Source organism: Piliocolobus tephrosceles, chromosome 13, assembly GCF_002776525.5.
Source record: "Piliocolobus tephrosceles isolate RC106 chromosome 13, ASM277652v3, whole genome shotgun sequence".
Classification (NCBI taxonomy): domain Eukaryota; kingdom Metazoa; phylum Chordata; class Mammalia; order Primates; family Cercopithecidae; genus Piliocolobus; species Piliocolobus tephrosceles.
In genome coordinates this window covers 7,778,256-7,798,648 of record NC_045446.1, presented here as the reverse complement: position 1 = coordinate 7,798,648, position 20,393 = coordinate 7,778,256, and the positions used below count along the sequence as shown (strand labels likewise).

General features: G+C 59.0%; 3 protein-coding genes across 7 annotated transcripts in view; all 3 read right to left on the bottom strand.

Annotated features, from left to right (window-relative positions):
• LOC111533669 (pyruvate carboxylase, mitochondrial-like) overlaps positions 1 to 20,393 on the bottom strand; it is a 1,148,173-nt gene that overhangs the window by 525,506 nt on the left and 602,274 nt on the right. The gene's annotated exons all lie outside the window — the stretch shown is intronic.
• Positions 10,462 to 15,447, bottom strand: RIN1 (Ras and Rab interactor 1). Of its 2 annotated transcripts, none has more exons than XM_023186165.2 (10): positions 14,711 to 15,447; positions 14,372 to 14,552; positions 14,155 to 14,269; positions 14,003 to 14,075; positions 13,800 to 13,891; positions 12,907 to 13,644; positions 12,310 to 12,615; positions 11,919 to 12,050; positions 11,651 to 11,802; positions 10,462 to 11,149 (listed from the first exon to the last, which is right to left on the bottom strand). In XM_023186165.2, exons 1-10 carry the CDS (start codon positions 14,794 to 14,796, stop codon positions 10,673 to 10,675), a joined length of 2,352 nt encoding a protein of 783 aa, XP_023041933.2. In that variant the 5' UTR covers positions 14,797 to 15,447; the 3' UTR covers positions 10,462 to 10,672. The 2 variants fall into 2 exon arrangements, with proteins under 2 accessions (XP_023041933.2, XP_031789771.1); XM_031933911.1 differs by having other exon boundaries at positions 12,310 to 12,429.
• The window catches only part of BRMS1 (BRMS1 transcriptional repressor and anoikis regulator), an 8,042-nt gene continuing 3,379 nt past the window's right edge, over positions 15,731 to 20,393 (bottom strand). For 2 of the 4 annotated variants that reach the window (XM_023186170.2, XM_023186168.2), the window contains exons 3-10: positions 19,921 to 20,011; positions 19,594 to 19,721; positions 19,355 to 19,434; positions 19,162 to 19,258; positions 18,508 to 18,600; positions 17,121 to 17,185; positions 16,645 to 16,684; positions 15,731 to 16,286 (exon numbers count right to left, since the gene is read on the bottom strand). In XM_023186170.2, the coding sequence (XP_023041938.2) occupies positions 16,279 to 16,286; positions 16,645 to 16,684; positions 17,121 to 17,185; positions 18,508 to 18,600; positions 19,162 to 19,258; positions 19,355 to 19,434; positions 19,594 to 19,721; positions 19,921 to 20,011 (602 nt within the window). In that variant the 3' untranslated portion in view covers positions 15,731 to 16,278. Of the gene's footprint in view, positions 16,287 to 16,644; positions 17,186 to 18,507; positions 18,601 to 19,161; positions 19,259 to 19,354; positions 19,435 to 19,593; positions 19,722 to 19,920; positions 20,012 to 20,393 lie in introns of all 4 variants that reach the window. The other 2 variants (XM_023186167.2, XM_023186166.2) reach the window with 1 other exon arrangement.

Here is a 20,393-nt window from a genome sequence, read left to right as displayed (position 1 = left end):
AAAGAGAAAAGGAGAGGAGGGGAGGGGTGGGGAGGGGAGGGAAGGGAAGGGAAAGGAAGAGGGAGGGAGGGAGGGAAGAAGGAAGGAAGGAGAGAGAGAAAGAAAGGAAAGAAGGAAGAAAAAGAAATATATTTGTGGATTTGCTTATTGCTTATGGCCCAAATCTCCCCTAGCCAGAGTTTCTCGACCTTGGTGTTATTGATATTCAGGCCTGGATAATTACTTGTTGTAGGGCCTGCGTGGTGCATTGCAAGGTGTTTAGCAGTGTTCCTGGCTCCTATCTAGATGCCAGTGGCATCCCTCCAGTTGGACCATCCAAAATGTCTCCAGACATTGCCAAATGTCATATTCCCTGGGAGCAACATCACCCCCAGGGGAGAGCTTCCGCTCTTGGAGACTGTGAGCTCCACGAGAGCAGGGTTGTTATTTGGTTCCCTACTCTATCCCCAAGCCTAGAAAACTCCTGACTCATTCACAATGCCTCGTGAATGAACTTCAGAGAAGTGATGAACCTGGCTCCGGGAGACGCAATGGGGAGCTGGGATTCTTCCTGCAGCCAAAGCCCACTTGTCCCCAACACTCACTGGCCTTCCCCATGAAGTCAGACAACCTCTGGCAATCAGCAGGCCTTTTTGCAGATGGGGAAACTGAGGTACAAGGAGTTTCAAAGAGCATCAGTGGCAGGAATGGGACTAGAACCAAGGTCTCCTAATTCTTATTCCAGTTCTCTTTTTGCTGTAGCACCCTCAAGCATCATTTGAGCAGAGTCTGAGAGTTAGGCCTCAAGTCAAAAACCAAAGACACAGTGGCTGACGCCTGTAATCCCAGCACTTTGGGAGGCCAAGGTAGGCTGATCACATGAGGCCAGGAGTTCGAGACCAGCCTGGCCAACATGGTGAAACCTTGTCTCTATTAAAAATACAAAAATTAGCCCAGTGTGTTGGTGGGTACCTGTGGTCCCAGCTACTCAGAAGGCTGAGGCACAAGAATCGCTTGAACCCGGGAGGCGGAGGCTGCAGTGAGCTAAGATCACACCAGTGCACTCCAGCCTGGGTGACAGACTGTCTCAAAAAAACAAAAACAAGATGGGAGGAAAGTATACCAGGAAGAAGGCACAGCCTGGGCAAGACAACTGAGGTGGCAGAGCTCAAGATGGGTTTGGAGAATACAAAGGACTCCACTAGGCTGAAGTGAGGGACATCGTTAGGGACAGTAAGGAGTAGAGAAAAGGAGTAGGGGCCTATCTTGAAAGGTGTTGAAGTTGTCCCTAAAAGTCTGGGACTCCCTCCTGGAGGCCATGGGGAAGAGAGGCATGATGAGAGATCTCTGTGGCTTGTGTGTGGTGGGTGGAGGGGGCTTGGAGGCCGAGACCAGTTAGGAGGCTGTTGCAATAGTCTGGGAAAGGGGAAAAGGGGAGGGAGCTGGCTAGAGAGCCCGGCGGCAGGGCGGGCCGAGCTGGGGGAGGCAGCCTCCGGAGGCTCCTTAGGGGCAGCCCTGAGCCTGGTCCAAGGGTGTGGTGAGCCCAGTCATGATTCGGGCAATGGCCAGTACTGGGGTGTCTAAGGGGACAGACGGCTGCAGGCTGTCTGACAAGTGGATGGATGGGATCAGAGGTCAGGAGCCCAGCCTCTGTGGGGGTGAGGGATTGGGGGGCAAGCAGGCAAAGCAGGAGAAGAAAGGTCAAAGGTCAAATTCCAGATGTTTTGGCTGGGCCTATTTGCAAGTGGAAGGAAGCCTGAGCCAGCATGAGGAATGGGGAAGGCAGGAGGGGGCACCTCTGGCCTCTGTGAGGCTAAGTGTCTGGTGGATTGGGAATGAGACTTGGAGAGGCATCTGGTTGCCCACTTTGGGAGGGTGTCCAGCACTCAACAGCCTCCCCAAGGTTGTGTGAGGTAAGGTTGAGGCTGCCCAAGAACTGTTTTATCTAGTGAGGCTGGGGGATATAGTGGGCATAGCATCAGGGATCTGGGTTTAAGGGGTTGGCTGGGGTCTTATTCTTCCTGCTAGTCTTTGAGCCTAGCAGAGAGAAGATGCTAATTGATACAGTAAATGCTTGGAGGATGGGTGGGTGGATATATGGATAGATGGATGCATGGATGGATAGAGGCATGCATGAGTGGATGGATGGATGGACGGATGGATGCATGCATGCATGGATAATGAATGAGTGGGTGGCTGGCTGGGTGGATGCATGGATGTTGATGAATGGGTGGGTGTGTGGGTGGATGGATGTGTGGGTGGGTGAAGGTATGCAGGCATGAATGATGCATGGGTGTGTGGGTGGATGGATACACGAGTAGATGGGTAGATAGATGAATGCATGTATGCACAGATGCATGAGTGGGTAGAAGGATGCTTGGGCGGAAGTCCCATGTTCTAGGACACCCCCAATGGATGGATGCGTGGGTGGATGGATGGATGGATGGATGGATGCATAGGGGTGTGTGTGGCTGGACAGATGCATGGGTGGGTGGGTGGATGAATGCATGGGTGGGTGGATGGGTGGGCACATGCATGCATGGATGATGCATCGGTGTGTGGTGGGTAGATGCATGAGTAGATGGGCAAATGGATGGATGCATGGGTGGGTAGGTGGATGTATGCATGCATGGATGGATGCATGGGTGGGTGGGTGAATGGGTGGATAGATGGATGGATGCATGGGTGGGTGAGTGAATAGATGGATGGATGCATGGATGCATGGGTGGGTGGGAGGATGGTTACATGGAGAATAGGTGGATGGGTGGTTGGGTGGACAGGAGGCTAAATGGAAGGATGTACAAATGAGTAAGTGGATGGATGGATAGATGAGTAGGTGGGCAGGCATGTGGATGAGAAGATTTTGAGATGCATGTTTGGATACAGGGCTGCAGGCAGAAGTGGGAGGTCCTGAGTCGTAACTAGCAGCCACCATGATGAATTCCATGCTCAGAACAGAACTCTGCGGCTCTGCAGAAGTGCAGCCCGGGAAGACAGGACAACTTAGGCTACCACTGGCAGGGATCAAGTGTGATGCTTCCCCTAATACCACACAGCCTGTTTTCTGCTGGGTTCTGAGGCCAACGTGTCTCCCTGGTTGAGGGCAGGGACAATGTACCTTCCAAACTCAGGAGGCCAGGCTCAGCTCACATTGGGGGTCAGGAAGCTGGGGGTCCCTGCTCTGATCATGGCCCATATGAGGGGAACTCATCTGAAGAAGAGCATGAACACAGAAGCCCATGGCCTGAAAAGGGGCCTTGTCTTGCAGCTACTAGGAGAGGCAAGAAGCAGATGGTGGATTTGGATGCCATGTGTGGGCCTGTGGGGGTGAGGGTGAGGGCGGCCTGAAGAGGGGCTGGCCCACAGAGGACCCAGTGGAACAGCCAGGGTGGGGTATCAAGTATGATTAGGGGACGCCCCCCAGGCAGGCGTCCTGGACGGCCTTGGCACGCCAGGCCGCTGAGCCAGCACATTGCTTTGTGTACAAATCACCTCCTTTTCTCCTTTTCTTCTGTTCCCATCCCCCACCTCCCTCCACGCCTAAATTCTTCCCAAACCACCCCAGCCTTCAGGCTGTCAGGAGGAAGGGTTGATGTGTGGCGGGTGGGAGGCCCCTGGTCTTGGATGGGTGCTGGGGGGTCCCTCCCACCCAAGACCAGGCACCTACCCCAGGCAGGAGTTTGGGAGGGAAGGGAGCGATTGCAGCCTCCTCCCCCTCCCCAACCTGTGTGCTTCTGGATGGGAGATCCCTGCAGGAAGGGGAGGCAGTGGTGCTGGGGACTGGGCCAGGTGGGAGAAATAGGCTTGGGGAAGGGGGGCCCAGGAAAAGTGTGGTCCAGACCAGGTGAGGGTAAAGGATACTGCCAACCGAAGAGGACTAAGGGTTGGGGGGTGTATTTACCATGGTGAGAGGCCGCGTTCGTGTTCCTGGGTGCTGCATGTATGCATGTGTGTGCGTGTGCGTGCATGTGCTTGCAAACGCCTGGGACTGCTGTGAATGCGCAGCTGGGTGATGTGCGGGTGTCCCCGCAAGTCCACACCTGTGCCCACAGCTGTGAGGGAGCAGCATATGGCTGCCCCCAGATTGTCCAACCTGGGCCCAGCTGGGACCCCAGTTCCCTCTTCTGCCAGAAGCCTGACCTGAACATCTGGCCACATCTGCCCACAAGAAAGGGAGTCCCTGAGCACGTGTCAGAGCTAGAAGGGCCCAGGCCTCCCGCCCCAGTGTAGGAACAGTCCTTCTCAGGGTCACAGTTTCCTCACCTGTGCAAGGGGTGCCTGTGGAGTGGACACTGTGGTCCCCATGGTGTCTGCCAGAGGCCTACCACTCAGGGCAACCAACTCGTCCGGGTTTGCTGAGCACTTTCTTGGTTTCAGCACTGAAAGTCCCATGTCCTAGGACACCCCCAGTGCCCCCGCCAATCCCAGGAAATCGAGATGGCTGGTCCCACTTGCCAGTGATGCTTCTCTTTCTACTACATCCTTTCCCCTGCTACCCCTGTCCCTGCCTCCCCCCAACCCATCTCTGGAACTTTCTCTGAAGGTTCTTACTTTCCCTTTTGCTTCCTGTCCTGTGCCCTCTTCCTCCTGTCCCTTACTGTCCCCAGGGTCTCACTCTGTCTCTCTCTGGCTGCAGGGTCTCTTTCTCTCTGCTCCCCTCTCTTCCCTCTCTGTCTCCGGAGTCTCTGTCTCCTCTCCTGCCCAAAGGATCGTCCCCTGGTTGGTTTCTAGGGTCTGTCTCTCCATTCCCTGCTCACTTTTGTCTCCCCTCTCCACCTCCGGTGTCTCCCTGTCTCTGTCTTAGGGTCTCGCCACCTTCCCTGGGTGGTCCAGACCTCCCTCTTGTCTCCTGGCACCACACCCCCATGGGGCTGGCTGGGGTGGAAGCCAGGTCTGGGGGCTGTGACCAGGCCGGGAAGGGGAACCCAAGCAGACATGATATTTATGTTAGGACTTCAAAGTGGGGCAGAGGCCGCAGTGGGGGTGGAGGGGTGGAGGGTGGAGGGAGGGAGGTGCTAGCAAAAGCCAGACTAAGGTCAGCGCCGGCCCCTCCCAGCTGAGGGTCTCCTTGGTGACACACACCTCCCCGTGGGACCCTGAGACTCGGAGTAGGGACAGAATGCACTATTTTCGTGCAGAGTTCCAAGAAAGGCACTTCCTGCACCCCCGCCCTGCCCCCAGCCCCATCCTTTCTTCCTGTCACCCTGCAGCTGGGTCTGGGCGCTGTGGGCCCCACCTCCTCTGAACATCAGCCTGGCCTGGGAGACGGGGGGGGGGGGGGGTCTGGAGGTGGCAGGAGCAGCAGAGGGCTCGATCTCAGCAGGAAAACATCCCTGGCGCGGGGACAGCCTGTGCGTTCCTGGCTCTCTGGCAGAGGCCTCGCCTGGCAGGGCTGTGCGGGGCTGTAACCCGGTCGGCCCCGACCCAGCCAGGCAGACCCAGCCCTTTGGGGCCTCTGAGCCGTGAGCCTGAGGGCCTGAGGGGCCAAAATGGGCCAAGAGGGTCACCCCACCCCTGCCCCCGCCCTTGGCCTAACCCCTGCTAAAGACACCCAGCTGCTGGGACCTGGAAGGCGTGGGGTCAGGGGCCCTGGCCCTGGGTGGGGCGGGTAGGAAGGGCCAATTGTCTCATCCTGCATCTCAGCTGAGCCCGGAGCCCCTCCCAGGGGCTGCACCCAGCAGGCACCCTTCAGGCTGAGCCACCCCTCAGGAAGCCCTCTGCCCCCAGATTCAAGGCTCGCTCTGGACCCAGGACCCTCTGGTCCAAAGTCCACTCAGGCCCCAAATGCCCCAGCCCCTGGGCCAGTGTCTCCTCCAGGGTCCTCCCTAGGCTCTTCCCGTGAATCACTCAGGCTGGAATCTGATGAGCTCAGGCCTCCCCGCCCAGCACTGCCTGTTCTGCCTCCTGCCTGTAGTGGGGTCACCACTCCCCTCATGGGGGTCTTCTCAGCAACCCACATCTCCCACCAGGGTCCAGCACGGGCTGGGGCGGGTGAGTGGTGGTTGAGCAGGCCAGGGCTGGAGTGAGGTGACTCAGGAGAGAGCTTGGACTGCTTCTGTGTGCTCCAAAGTAGAAAAGGTCTGTGTGTGTCTATGTGTGTGTCTGTCTTTGTGTGTCTCTGTGTGTGTGTGTCTGTGTGTCTTTGTGAGTGTGACTCTGTGTGTGTTTGCACTTCCAATGCTTGGAGAGTGGGAAGGGGTAGCCATGTGCTGCTGTGTCTTGGGAGAGTGTGCACCGTCGCGTCTGAGTGGGGCATGGAGTGTGCCAGTGGCAGTTCTGCACAGGTAGGTCTAGTGCATCATGGGGTCACCATGTGTCTGTGTCAGCCTGTCCCCGTGTGTGTGTGTTTGGGAGTCACACTCTGAACGCAAGAACAAGGGTGCTGAAATATTTCAGTGTTTGCAGATTCAGGGATGTCTGAGTGGGTGGCTGGTCTGTGTCAGGGTGTGTCTGGGAGGAGGGGCGCCAGTGTGTCCCTGTGCCCCATCCCGCAGGAGTGAATGGCTGACAGTGTCAGGGTGTGCCTGTTAACTCTGGGGGTGCCCCAGGGTTGTTGCACATGCCCATGGCTGGCAGGGTATGCACACTGTGGGAACGTGGGTCAGTGTCACTGTGTGTTAACTGTGGGTGTGAACATGGGTTGCAAGGCCATGGCAGGGTGCTAGATGCTCTGTGTTGAAGGTGTGGCAGGGTGGGGTGGGTCTCAATGACTGCCTTCTGCTACACCCCTTTCAGGCCACCCAGTAGGCCCCTGGTTCCTGGATCACCATGGCCCACAGAACCAGGGATATGCAGCCCTTCCCTCACCCCCTATTTGCAAGGTCCCAGGGACCCACTGCCGTGCACTTTCCTCCTAGCACCAGGCCAGCAGCACTGAGTCCCCTGGGTCCTCTGGATGGCCTTCTCAGCGGAGGGGACCCTGCACGTGGCCAGGAATGAGGCGCATTCTGCCCCCTGGTGGCAGCGATGAAGGATGCGCCGCCCTGCACCCCAGGAAAGCGGAGGGACGGTTTAGGCTGCGTCTTTCGGAATCAGTCATTCCACATAGACTCACAAGTGCCAATTCCGGCCCGGGCATTGTTCAAGGCCCTTGAGATTTAGCTGGGAACAAGGCGGGGTTGGCTCTGGCATTCTAGTGAGGGAGGCAGACAATAAACTTGCATACAGAACCACCGTGACTTTAGGAGTGATGAGGGCAACATTTCCAAGTAAGGAAATGACCTGGCTGCTCATTAACAGATCCAAACATCAGAGTTCCAGTATTGCCCTGCAGAGTGGACGCTGGGCCAGGCATGTCACCTCTTGGAGCCTTGGTTTCCTTTTCCACGGGGACAAAGACTGGGGAAGGGGTGGCACGGAATCCCTAGGACACAGTGGACTTTCAGTTACCGTCCAGATCACACCATGCGAATGGAGGGATGTGACCTGTTTCCTTTTGGCTGGAGCTGGGGGCGCTTGGCGCTTGGTCTATAACAGACACTTTTGTTGTTGTTGTTGTTTGATTTTTTGTTGGAGTCTTGCTCTGTCGGCCAGGCTGGAGTGCAGTGGCATGATCTCAGCTTACTGCAACCTCCACCTCCCAGGTTCAAGCGATTTTCCTGTCTCAGCCTCCCAAGTAGCTGGGACTACAGGCACAAGCCACCCTGCCCAGCTAATTTCTGTATTTTTAGTAGAGATGGGGTTTCACCATGTTCGCCAGGCTGGTCTTGAACTCCTGACCTCAGGTGATCTGCCTACCTCGGCCTCCCAGAGTGCTAGGATTACAGGCCTGAGCCACCTCACCCAGCCTATAACAGATATTTGATAAATGTGCTGAGTGGACAAATAAATCAGCCCTTCTGCTTTGAAGGACTGCAGAACCTAGTGTCTGAATCCTTTGCCCTGTAACAAGGCACTTTCCCTGAGCAAGTCTGAGTTTTCTCATCTGTAAAATGGGGCTAGTGAGACCGGTCTTACACTGGCCTATCATTGTCTGCCTTCCCTGGAGGCTCTGACCCAGGATCATGACCTTGCTGATGCTGCTGATTTGGCCTGGACCCCTGACCAATCAGTTTTTTTATTTTTTTATTTTTATGTTATTTTTTATTTTTATTTTTTCAGACGGGGTCTTGCTCTGTTGCCCAGGGTGGAGTGCAGTGGTGTGATCTCGGGTCACTGCAAGCTCCACCTCCCAGGTTCAGGGTACAGGGTAGCTGGGACTACAGGTGTGTGCCACCACGCCTGGCTAATTTTTGTATTTTTAGTACAGACGGGTTTTCACCATGCTGGCCAGGCTGGTCTCGAACTCCTCACCTCAGATGATCCACCCGCCTTGGCTTCCCAAAGTGCTGGGATTACAGGAGTGACCCACCAGGCATAGCCCAGAGTTTCTTGAGAAGAAAAACCACAAGACCCAGGCAGCAGCAGCCCCTTGTGGTGCTCCATCACTGGGGAGGGCAGGGAGGGGGTCAGGTCATGCTGAGCCTGGCAAAGGTGGGAAGGGCTTGCAGAGGCCCCAGAGCCTCATTCCCATGAGACCAGCTGTACATCCGGCCCCTGGGATCCCCTGAGCACCCTCTACAAACATTCCACGTCCTTCCTCTGGGACTGAGCTTGACACATCCTGTGTTTGATTCCCAGAACCCAGCCCTCCCTTACACTCCACAGGTTTCTGCCTCACTGTCCCTCACTCCTAGTTATCAAACTCCAATCCATGAACAATATTTATTGAGCGCCTATGGCTTTTGTGCTCAGCATTGGACTGTGCGAGGCACTAGGGGGGAGTGGTGAAACAGGGAGGGAGGACAGAAGAGCTAACGGGATACTTCCTATCAGCGAGAAGCTTGGGAGGGCATGGAAGTGGGAAGAGAAGAGCTGCCGGTGGCCCAGTGACAAATCTGGGAGCCCTGCAACTGGGCTGTATCTGGACTGCTCATCTGAAAGCTAGTGACTGGCTGGGTGCGATAGCTCATGCCTGTAATCCCAGCAATTTAGGAGGCCAAGGTGGGTGGATCACCTAAGGTCAGGAGTTTGAGACCAGCCTGGCCAACATGGGGAAACCCCATCTCTACTAATAATACAAAAATTAGCCAGGTGTGGTGGTGCACAGCTACTTGTGGTGTAGTCCCAGCTACTCGGGAGGCTGAGGCAGAAGGATCATTTGAACCGGGAGGCGGAGGTTGCTGTGAGCCGAGATCACACCACTGCACTCTAACCAGAGCAACAGAGCAAAACTCCATCACAAACAAACAAACAAACAAAACCCAAAAAGCCAATGCCCACAATTTGTACCTCCCAGTTGTCATGTCTGACATGTGGGCTGACGTCTCTCTGTGCTCAGTGCCTGAGGAGAGAGCCTCTGGGGTCGTCCTCCACGGGGGGACAATTCCTTCCTTCCTGAGGATGGCCCACGAGAGGCTGGCCTTACCCAGACCCCAGAACCTAAGGGACCTAGGGGCCAGCAGCCTCAGGCCCTGCGCTGTCCCCAGGTTGCCTGACGCTGCCAGGGACCCCCTGTGCTGCTACAACCTTGGAGGTGTCCTCACCTCTGGGTGGTCACCCTCTCGGCAGCGTCCCTGGCCATGCACGCCCCCTCGTGGTTGGTCGTCGGCACTTTTCCTTGTTTGGATTTGCTACCTGCTCTGGGCTTCCTTGGGGGCTGCCCCGGCCTTTGTGGGTGACTTAGAATGGAGGGTGGAGTTGGAACCTGATGCCCTGGTTTGCATGGGGGAGCCTGTAAGGACTTGCTGTATGACATCCTGGGAGTCACTTTCCTGAACCTCAGTGGGCCCAGCAAGCCACAGCCAGGTAAAGCTTTTGTGATGGCCAAGAGTTTGGTGCCCCCTCTCCATTCTGGAAGCTTATCTGCCAGCTGGTGTACCTCCCCAGAGATGCTGGAGGGCCTGGGAGGACTCCAAATCTTGGGGAGAGACTGTAACTTGGGTACTTTCTCCCCAGGGCCTGATTTCCGGGGGAATAACCTCCTTGAACTAGGCGTCAGCAGGTGGGAGCCCTCTCTGGCAGAGAGTGGACTCCAGGAGAGAGTTAGCAGCCCAGCTCTCTCCCTCCCTTTCTGCCATGAGCTCTGCTTGTGCAAAATCACCCATTTTGATCACTGGAACACTTCTGGGAACCGAGCAGGGCAGCAATAGTGTCCCCACTTTACAGATGAGAGTACTGAGGCTTGCAGGTGCAGGTCCTTCGGGTGTCCAAGACAGGGGTGGGCCCTGAGCCTTTGCTGCTGTTCTGTGGCCTTTCTAAATCCTCCTGACACCTAGGAGCCATTGGAACCTTTTAGGGTCTGGAAGTCTCAGCCTGGTAGGGGCTACTGGGGTGGAGCCCTGACTCAGTCACGCCCATGGGGGGAAGGGTAAAAGGAGCCGAGACCATTGCCCTCCCCATGTCAGAGGTTGGGCATCTGTCGGATTCGCCCCCACTTGGCATACTCCCCATTGCAGGCTGGCTCACTCTCAGCTGGGGGAGAAGAACAAGAGGCAAGGGGCCTTAGGCACACAGTCTGGGGGTCCCCTGAGCCCCCTCATCTTTATTCCAGTTCCTCAGATGTGGCAGTTCCCTCAGCTTCCCTGGAGACAAGTATCAGACAAAGGTGGTGGCAGACACGGGACAGGGCCCTGGGTGGGGCTGCTGGCGCTAAAAGGACTTCTCAGCAGGCGCAAGGTCTCCCGCCCCAAACGACCCCGCTGGCCACTTCAAGCTACTCCTCTGCTGCCCGGCTTCCCTCTGCCTCTGGCTCCCCTGGCTGAGCAGGGCCTTCACGGGCTCGACCCTGGCCCCCTTCAGCAGTTGTCTCAGACTCTTCCCGAGCGTCCCTGGGGCTGGTTTTGACCCCAGCGTCCTCATCTCCCTGGCACCCTTGCTCCTCCCCTCTGCTCCTTGCCTCTGACTGCCCTCTGCCCTCCTCTTCTGTCGCAGCCTCCTGGGTCTCAGGCCACTCTGCCCGGCGGTAGACAAGGTAGCCAGTGGTGGGCAGCCTGTGGGCCAGGGCTCCAGGGGGCAGGCGGTGGTAGCCCTGGTCCTTGTACAGGAAGAGGCCAAAAGTGTTGGGCTGCGTCACTCGGAACTTGGTGGCACAGAGCTGGTTCAGGGTGGCGATCGAGGCCTCTGGGGACACGGCCAGGGTCTTGGAGGTGCAGCCACTGCTGGGATCCTGATAGGCTACTCTGAGGAGGTGCTATGCAGGAGGAGAAGCAAAAACAAGTACTCAGCCCTGACTGGCATGCATCTGGCTCCAAAGCTGAGGGACCAGTGTGGGCTGTGCAGGGACAGGGTGGGGAGGTGGAAATCCAGTGGCAGAACCAAGTGGCAAAAGCTCTGTGAGCTCCAGGGGTCGGCTTGTGGGCCACAGCTGAAGGTGCAGGACAGCCCAGTGGGGAGCTCACAAGCCTGAGACGAAGCTTTGATAGTGCACACTTTGTGCCCCAAGCACTCTCCTGCATTAACTCATTTAATCTTCACCTCAACCCCAGGAGGTAGGTCCTATTACCACATTGTACTGATGAGAAAACTGAGGCACAAAGTCGTTAGGTAACTTGCCCAAGTCCCTACAACCCAGTGGCAGAGCCGGGATTAGAACCCAGGATCTGGCTACAGAGTCTGGACTCTTCACCAAGGACAGGAAGGTGAAAGGCGGGGACGGTGTCTGGCTCTGAGGACACAGTGGAGGGCCTGTTACCTGGAAGCAGTGGGTGGCAGGCAGGCGGCGCTGCTCCCAGAGGCTGAGGGAGCGCCGTAGCTCCTGCGAGGGACTCAGTGGGAGGGTGTGGGCGTGACCCAGGCCACTCAGCAGGGCCAGGCTGGCAGACAGGCTGGTCAGGTAGTAGCCACCTGGGACACAGGGTGGAAGAACATGGCTCAGGCTGGGCGTGGGGCACCCATCCCCTCTCCCCTTCCCTGCTTATTCAGGGCCCACCCAGGCAGGGAAGTGGGTGGGGGTCCCTCACCCTCTCCGGTGAGCAGGCTGGGCTCCAGCAGCTCTGACATGTACTCGGCCTCCAGCAGCAGCTCAGGAAGGTCACAGTGGGCCAAGACGAGGCTCAGCAGAGGCAGGAACTCGTCGGCACCCGCGTCCTCCCCTGTGGGGACATGGTGAGAGGAAGAAGCTTCAGGTGCAGTCCTTGCTTTAGGCAGTGACCCCTCCCCATGGCCTAGTAACCATGGCGGGGCTTCGGAGAGGACGCACTGCTCTCTAGGCCTCAGTTTCGCAATCTGCAAGATGGGAGGGTGGGCTCATTCTCTCCTGCAGGGCCATTCCAGGGTCCTGGGGACCTGCCGCTGGGGGTCCTGCCTCCGACTCAGGGGGCAGGGCAGGGTGAGGTGGTGGCAGAGACATACCCTCCTGGGTCCTCAGGGCCATGTAGAGCAGCTTGCAGGCCTGCAGGAGCCGCTTGACCTGGGCGCTGGGTGAGTAGGTGCGGAGCAGCTGCAGCAGTTTCTGGCGCACCTGCTCCATCTCTACTGGGGAGGGCAGGCTCAGGTGGGACCCAAAGGCTCCAGGACCCTGGGCCCGGGCCAGGCGGAGGCCCTCAGCTAGGCGGCCCAGGGAGCCATCTGCGGCAAGCCGGCGCCGCGCGCGGGCTGCCAGGATGGGCCGGAGAGGCTTGAGCACAGAGCGATGCAATGACTTCTCCAGGACATGTTCTGCCGGAGGAGGGGCAGGGAGGGGTCAGGGGAAGACTGGGGAGAGGGGGGCAGAGGCCAGGGGAGAAGGGAGCAGGGGTAGAATTGGGGAGGAGAGGCAAGGAAAGCAGGAGGAGGTAGCCTGGGTGAGACAGAAGAGTTTGGGGAGAGAGGGGATGGAACTCTCTCGAACAGTGGTAAGATAGGGTGGGTTTGTAAAGCAGCAGAACAGAATCAGACAGGCTGGCGCTGTGGAGGGGAGCAGAGGGTCGGATGGGGCAGTGCTGGAGCTATGGAGAGACGGAGCCTCACCCAGCCTTTTAGGCGGCAGCAGCTTCTCAGGGCCCAGCTCCACGCTCAGCATGGCCCGGGCCCGGCTCAGCGCCTGACGGATGCCCTGCAGCTCCTGGGGCTCAGGCCCGGCCCGCACCTGGGTCAGTAGGTCCTGCACCAGCTGGCCTGCGGCTGTGTGTCGGTCCTGCATCAGTGCTGCCGCGGCCCGGCCCACCTGCCGCTCCGGCGCCAGTAGGGAGCAGAAGGCGGCACTCATGGACCGAAGCAGAGGCCGCCGGCGGCCCAGGTGGGGCGAGGTCGCTGGGCTCCCCCGGGACCCTGGTGCCCCCTCCTCCTCGGAGCTGCTGGGGGAGCCGCAGTCCACCTCCTGGAGGGAGGGCATAGGCGGAAGGCTAGGGTCACCGCCTGCTGGCACGCGGTACCCCACTGAACTCTCCCTCCGCAGCAGTTGGCAAGGGGGCAGCCGCTCTGTCTGGCTGGGGACTGCCCCTGGCAGCACAGGGACGGGGGGAGGCGGCACGGCAGGTGGAGACAGGGGGCTGGAAGTCTCTGTGGACACGCGCACTTTGAAGCTTCTCTTGAATTTCTCCCGCTTGGTGGGCCCCAGGTCCCCCGGGAACAGGGGGTTGAAGAAGCACAAGGCGGCTCCGGTGCCCTGGTCCAGCTCTTGAGGGGACCGGGCCTTCAGCTGGGGCAACACTGGGCCTCCAGCCGGGCCCCGCTGAGCCTTGATGTTGAGGGAGGAGCTCCAGAACTCTAGAGAACAAGAAACCAACTGGGGCCTCCAGGATTGGTTAGGGGAAGTTTCCCAACCAAGGAAAGGCATGGGCTTCGGGCAGTGTGCTGCGAGCCTTCCCTTCCCCTCAGCCTCAGCTTTTTCATCTGTGCAATGGGTGGCAAGGAGCTCTTACCAATGCCCAGATGGGAGATGGCCTCCAGCTCTTTGTGGGTGGCTGCACGGTGGATGGCTCTGGGGAGCTGCAGCGGGAGGAGAAGGATGTCCCTGAGGCCAGAGAGGGGAGCAGAAGGGAGTGAGGGCCGAAGGGGGTGGGGAGGATGGGCTGTCCCAAGGAGCAGGGCCCGTGGACACCGGGCACCCTGCAGGCAGACTCACCGGGTGTGGCAGTAGGCACAGATGAGCTGGACTAGGTCTGGGAACCTGAGCTCCGAGCCCTCCAAGGAGACGCCTGAGAGAGGAGGGAAGTGAGGTGCTTCTCTGGGGAACCTCCCTGCTTCCAGCCCCTTCCCGCCAGGCCAGCCCCTCACCGCCAGGGCTCTCCAGGATGTAGTGGCTGGAGACGAAGGAGGGGCCACTGGCTTCGGGCAGTCGCATGCACAGGGCCTGGCACTGCCGGGTGTTAGATTTCCGCACGAGGAACGTCTGCAAGTGGATAGGGCTCAGGCAGCTCAGGACCTTGGCGTCCCACCCTTCTCCCTCCCACCCCTGACTGGCCAGTCCCTGGAGGTCGGGGGCAAGACTCACCCCCGGGGGCTCGGTCCTCAGCACGTGCAGTGCCGCCGCTGCGTTGGCTTGCAGCTGCAGCCACACAGGCCGGGTGAGCAGCAGGCGCTCCCGCAGGCTCACAATACGCCCCGGCCGCTGTGGCCCGCCTGCCTGCCCGCCGCTGGCATTGGGCACGTCATACAGTGGGTCCTGGGCTGGCCTGGGGGCGGGCACCCAGATCTGAGCAGGGAGCCAGGGGCTGGGACCCTTGCTCTCCTCTTCCCCGCTCCCAGGTTTCCCACCTTCTCTGTCCCGGGATAGGCCCTCTTCTCGCAGCCCCTCCCTGCCCCACCTGGCTGCCCTGCCAACTTCACTAACTTTTCTGTCTCCAGGTGCCCAGGAGTGAAGCTGGATGGGCTGGGGGCTCCAGGAGGGCCCGTGCCTGACTCTCCAGGGCTTTCCATGGCTGGGAGCTCCTTCGGCTTCAGGAAGAGAATCCAACCCCAAGGCAAGGCACGCACATCCCAGTGAGTAACACTTCCTGAGGGCGGTCCGCCTGTCACACCCGCCTGTTAACTCTTGTGTGTCCACCCCGCCTGGCCAGTGCCTGCCTCCTCTGTTCTGGGCCCTGCTTCGGGGGTCAGGGATCCCCTCCATGCTAGCTAGCCTTGCCCTGAGGGCCCCAGCTGGGGGGTGCCACCTCCACACAGGGCCTCCTGCAGCCTCACCAGCTCCTCAAATTGCACAGGTGGGCGGGAAGTGGTTAAACGGCCTGACCCAGTCCCCGCAGGCCCCAGCCACACTCTGGGGGCACCTCTGGGGCTGTGGTCAGTTGCTCATCTGCCCCTGGCCTCAGGTCAGCCTCGTGGGAGAGCACCCTCTACTGTCCAGAGATGGCTCACTCCTGAACACGGGTTTTAGGATTTTAGGTTGCCATGGAGAAAATATGCCACATCTCCATGGAAACCAACCTATTTGCTTAACTGAGGTTCTGGGGGTGGTTCTGACACTCAGCACTAACCAGGGGGAGTCTGGCTGTGAGGTCGTTAGCACATGGCGCTGCTGCCGGCTGCCTCCTACGCACGCAGGCTCTGCCAGCCTGCCTTGCCAATCTGCCAGGCAACTGGGACAGGTGCAGACATGACCCAGGCTCCAAGCACACGCACCCATCCTCCCCACCCGAGGCACTCCGCTGGCGCCATATGTTCTCTGCCCAGTGCCGGGCAGCCCAGAGCCCACGTCCCCCTCCCCAGTCTGGCCCCACGCACAGTGCTCCAGCCTCTGCTGGGTAGTGCGAGGAGTGGCAATCTGCAGGTACCCCAGAAGTCAGCCTGGTTCAGGTGCTCCCCCAGAAGCCCTGATTCTCTTGCAAGGTAAATCACACATTCACAGGGCACGCCAGAATCCCAGGAAAGGTTTTAATTCTAGTCCTTGAAATCTGAGAGGCAGACACCAAGAACTGCCCTGAGAAAACCTGGGGGGCCTGGCATCTTGCCTCCAGCTCCAGCCAGGGTGGACAGCCCCCCTAGATATCACGTCTGACTCAGAGTTCCTGCACAGTGGGGCCTGGCTCCCTGGCCCTGAGGCCGGAGAGCCTGCATTCAAGGTCAGCAAGAGGATGTGGCTTTGACTTCGGCTGTCTTCTCTGTCAGGGGAGCCTCAAGAGGCGGATCTTCAGGAGCGGGAGGTGGCAGGCGGCTCAGGGATGGAGACAGCAGCCTTGCCTGGCCAGGTCGGCTCCACAGCCACAGCTGTGCAGGCCTCGAGGAGGACAGAGGAGGAGTCCAGGCCAGTGCCAGCAGAGTGGGAGGGCCCAGCAGCACCACAGGAGCCTGGCTGGGCAGACCCTGAGGGGCCTGTGGGTCTGCCTGTCTGCAGCAGGAAGATGAGAATCCTGGGTGCGGTGCCAGCTGCTCTGAGGGTCCCCCTGGCTCTGAACAGCAGGGTCACGGTCCTGTGCATATGTGGGAAGGAGAAAACTGTCACCAGTGAGGAAGCTGAAAGGAGGGGGGCAGCCACTTACTGAGGGGAGTGACTTTGGGCTGGCCCAGGACAGGCCTCCTGGGCAGCTCCACGGCCCTCCCTGACCCCTCCTGAGTGGGAGCTCCATCAACCCAGGCTTCCTCAGCCCCATCCTGGTTCCTGCTCCTCAAACTCCCACAAGCCCCTCAAATCTAGACCATCCTAACTTTCTTGGGCCACTGATTCTGACCCAGCCGCAGCCTCTCTCTGGGCTCCTTCCTGGAGGCTGAGCTGAGGGAAGGTGATGGCCAGGCGGGCAGGGGAGACCGTACAACAGCCATGGTTCTTACCATCCGATTTTCTCTTCTGAGGGGACACAGCTGCCCTAGCCTGGGTGGATGAGAAGAAAAGCCCCCCTGAGAGCCCACCTACAGCTTGGCAATCCCTGCCCCACCCCGCACCTCTGTGGCGTGTGGGCTGCTGCCTTAGTGCTATGCCCCCAGGGCTGGGAACATAGGTCCCCCCAAGCCAGAGCTCCCATGCTCCTGACCGCTGGCCAGCTCAGCGGCTCTCCCGCCTCCCCGCCCCCCTCCCACCCCATCAAAACCTGCCCAGGAACAGGAAGGGGCTGACACAGACTAGAAATCCCTTCTCCCAGGGCCGCCTTGAGCAAGAGGACTTGTGAGCCAACTGCGATCCAGGGACCCTGGGCTGAAGATGGGGGAGCCTTGGTGAGCAGAGAACTCCCAGGCCTGCAGATGGCAGAGCTGCTGCCAGGGTGGGGGGCCTGAGGTGGGGCAGGGCACATGGACAGCAGTGGCCCCACCTTTTTGATGGCCGTCCAGTCCTCCAGGATGTCGATCTCTTGAAGCATGTACACGATGTATGGGCCTGTGGTGGGGGTCAAGGAAGCCCAGTGGAGGCGGCAGGTGACGAGGGCAGGGCCACCCACCTGACATTCAGGAGTGGGGGTACAGCAGACAGCATGAAGTGGGAGCTGAGGATCTGGGTCCAGCTCAGGTTCCACCTCCTACCTCTTCGCCCCCCAGTTCCAGGGTCCTCCTGGAACCAAGTCCACGGAGGACACCAAGTGTTGTTCCCCATCCCTTGCTCATCCTCACCTCGTCTTGAGGTCAGCTGGCTGAGGCCCATCCCATCTCACCCTACAGCACTGGCCATGACCTGGCCCCTTCCCTGATCCAAAGACAGACGCAGGGCTTCTCCCTTCAGAGACAACTCCCCTTCCCCACAGTGCTCCCTACCTGATGTCTCCATGCCTTCACCTCCCATTTGCTCAAGTCACGGCCTTCCAGATCCCTCCCTCCCTGCCTGGGCCTGCTCTCCAGCACCAGGTAGCCATAATCACTAAGGCTGGCTGCTGCAGGAATGCCCTCAGGGGCGCAGGAGGACTCAGCTCTGCCAGGACAGATGAAAGCACAGCAGGCCCTGGACTAAGCTTAAGCTAACCCTGCCTAGGGAGGGGCGGAGGCAGCTGGTGCCCTCTCGGATGTGGGCACCCCATGGTAGGGCACCGGAGCACACAGGAGAGTGAAGCCATAGGCACTGGGGTAAGACCTCACAGAGGAGGTAACATTTGAGATGAGCCCTGGACAGTCGGGACAGGCAGGACTTCCAAGAGGGTGAGATATGAGCAAAGGCTCCCCAGGGAAAGCTGGGGACCTGCTCAGACAACCCCAGGAGATAGAAAGGCCTCAAAGGCCAAACCTCACTCAGGCTCGAGTGCAGTGGCACATCATGGCTTGCTGCAGCCTTGATCTCTCAGGCTCAAGCAATTCTCTTGCCTCAGCCTTCAGAGTAGCTGGGACTACAGGTGCACACCGCCACGCCTGGCTAATTTTTGCTATCTTTTCTAGAGACGGGTTTCACCATGTTGCCCAAGGTGGTCTCGAAATGAACTCCTGGGCTCAAGCAATCTACCTGCCTTGGCCTCGCAAAGTGCTGGGACTATAGATGTGAGCCACTGAGCGTAGCGCGTTTCTGTTTTCCTAGGGTCCACATGGCCCAGAGAGACCCAGGACCCTGTAAGAAATTGCTGACAGCTGGATTTGCCTGGACATGGTCACATGACACCAAGCAACCACAAGTGCATCTAGTGCGACTGTCCTCCATGTCCCCTCCAAACCCTTCCCCCAGGTCTGGAGGTGACCCTAACATCCTGCCAACCTTTTAGGCCACCTTGGGTGAAAGGATACCAGAAACCAGAGGTGCCTTCTTCCTCTTGCTGGGCGGCAGGGAGTCCCAAGACCTGGAGCTGCCTCTGGCGTGCAGTTTGTCGTCCCACCATTCTGCCCCCAGACCCAGAGTTAGAATTGGGGTGCTGGCCCACAAGACACTCCCTCTTCTGTGGCCTCTTCCCCCACCATGGGCCAGCCTGGCTTCATATCCCTTGCCCCATCACAACCCTGGGCTTGGGGTAGGAAGCCCCTTAGGGCTGTTCAGGTCCTGCCCACACAGCTGCACAGCCCCGGGAAGAGGCCGCTGCACTTCTGTGAGCCTCATCTGTTTAGCGGACAGTGGGATGATGACAATTCCTGCTACCCAGGACTCCACATGAACCCAGGTACTGTGAACATGGAGGGGACTAGAGCCATTGCATGGGACTGCAGGTCACACTGATACCTGTTTTGGAAAGAGCAGGGGCAGAAGAGGACAAGGAGACCCACTCTGCCTGAGCCCCCGCTGTGTGCCAGGCCCTTTCCAGGCCTGGTTTCCTTCAGTCCTCACACTGACCCCAAGAGGCAGGTCCTCTGACTGTCCCCTTGACTTGAGGACATCTGAAGTCCAGAAAGGGGTGGGTGTTGACAGAGCCAAGCCCAGGGCCGGGGTGCCCGGGCTCTCGCGCTCACCGGAGCTGAGGTCCAGGCTCTGGCGGTCCTCCTCCAGCCTCTGGATCCGCTCCTGCAGCTCCCCCTGCAGCGTGTCATACAGCAGCAGCTTCTCACTCTGGAAGAGGGGGCAAGAGCTCAGCAGAATGGATGGGGTGAGGTCACTTCAGGCCTTGTGCCCCGCCTTGTCCCCAGTGTACCCAATCAGGCCCACCTCCAGGTGCTGTTTGGCTCCCTGCAGCTCACATTCGTACTTATTCCTGATCACATCCAGACAGAAGCCCTTGTAGATCCCTGCAGAGAAAGGGAGGAGGGGCCCTGCTTGGCTGGGGAGCCTGGTGCCCACACAGGAGGGCTGAAAGCAAAGGGTGAGGCCAGGGAGGAACGAGAGAGGAAGGGGACAGGGTGCCATGGGTTCTGGGAGGGGAAAAAGGCACAGAACCACCCACAGACCTGCCACCTGAATGCGAATCTTGAGGCTCTGCTGCAGCCCCCCAAGGGGCTCCGTGTATTCAGGGGCTCTCTCAGCCCCCACTTCCTCCAGCCGCAACCGCAGCTGACTCAGTCGTTCCCTGAACAACCTGGGTGGTAAAAAGGCAGCCGTGCACCCATTTGCTCACCTATCGCTCCTGGGCAAACATGTACCCAGCACCCATTCCACAGCAAGCCCTGTGTTAGGTGTGTACTTCCTGGGCACCAACCACGCCTGCCCAGTACCAGGCCCACCACCTCCTCATCCCAGCTCCTCGCAGACCCAGCCCAAGGTGTCCCCACGCTCACTTCTCCTTTAGCTCCGAGAACTGCTTCTCTAGGTCCAGCATCTCACTGACACACTCGCTGCGGCGCCGCTCATAGTCCTCATCATCCATCTCTGGGACAAGAGGCCAGTAAGGGCTAGCTCTGGGGAGGGGTGGTGGGTACCCACGTGTGCATGTGCATCCTTCCTGTGTGTGTGTGCATGAGTGCTTGTGTGTAGAGGTGTAGAGGCTGTGTGTGCATGCATGCTTGTGTGTAGGGGCTGTGTGTGTCTGCATGCGTGCTTGTGTGTAGGGGCTGTGTGTGTGTGCATGTGTGCTTGTGTGTAGAGGCTGTGTGTGCGTGCATGCTTGTGTAGGGGCTGTGTGTGTGCATGTGTGCTTGTGTGTAGAGGCTGTGTGTGCATGCGTGCTCGTGTATAGAGGCTGTGTGTGTGTGCATGCATGCTTGTGTGAAGGGGCTGTGTGTGCATGTGTGCTTGTGTGTAGAGGCTGTGT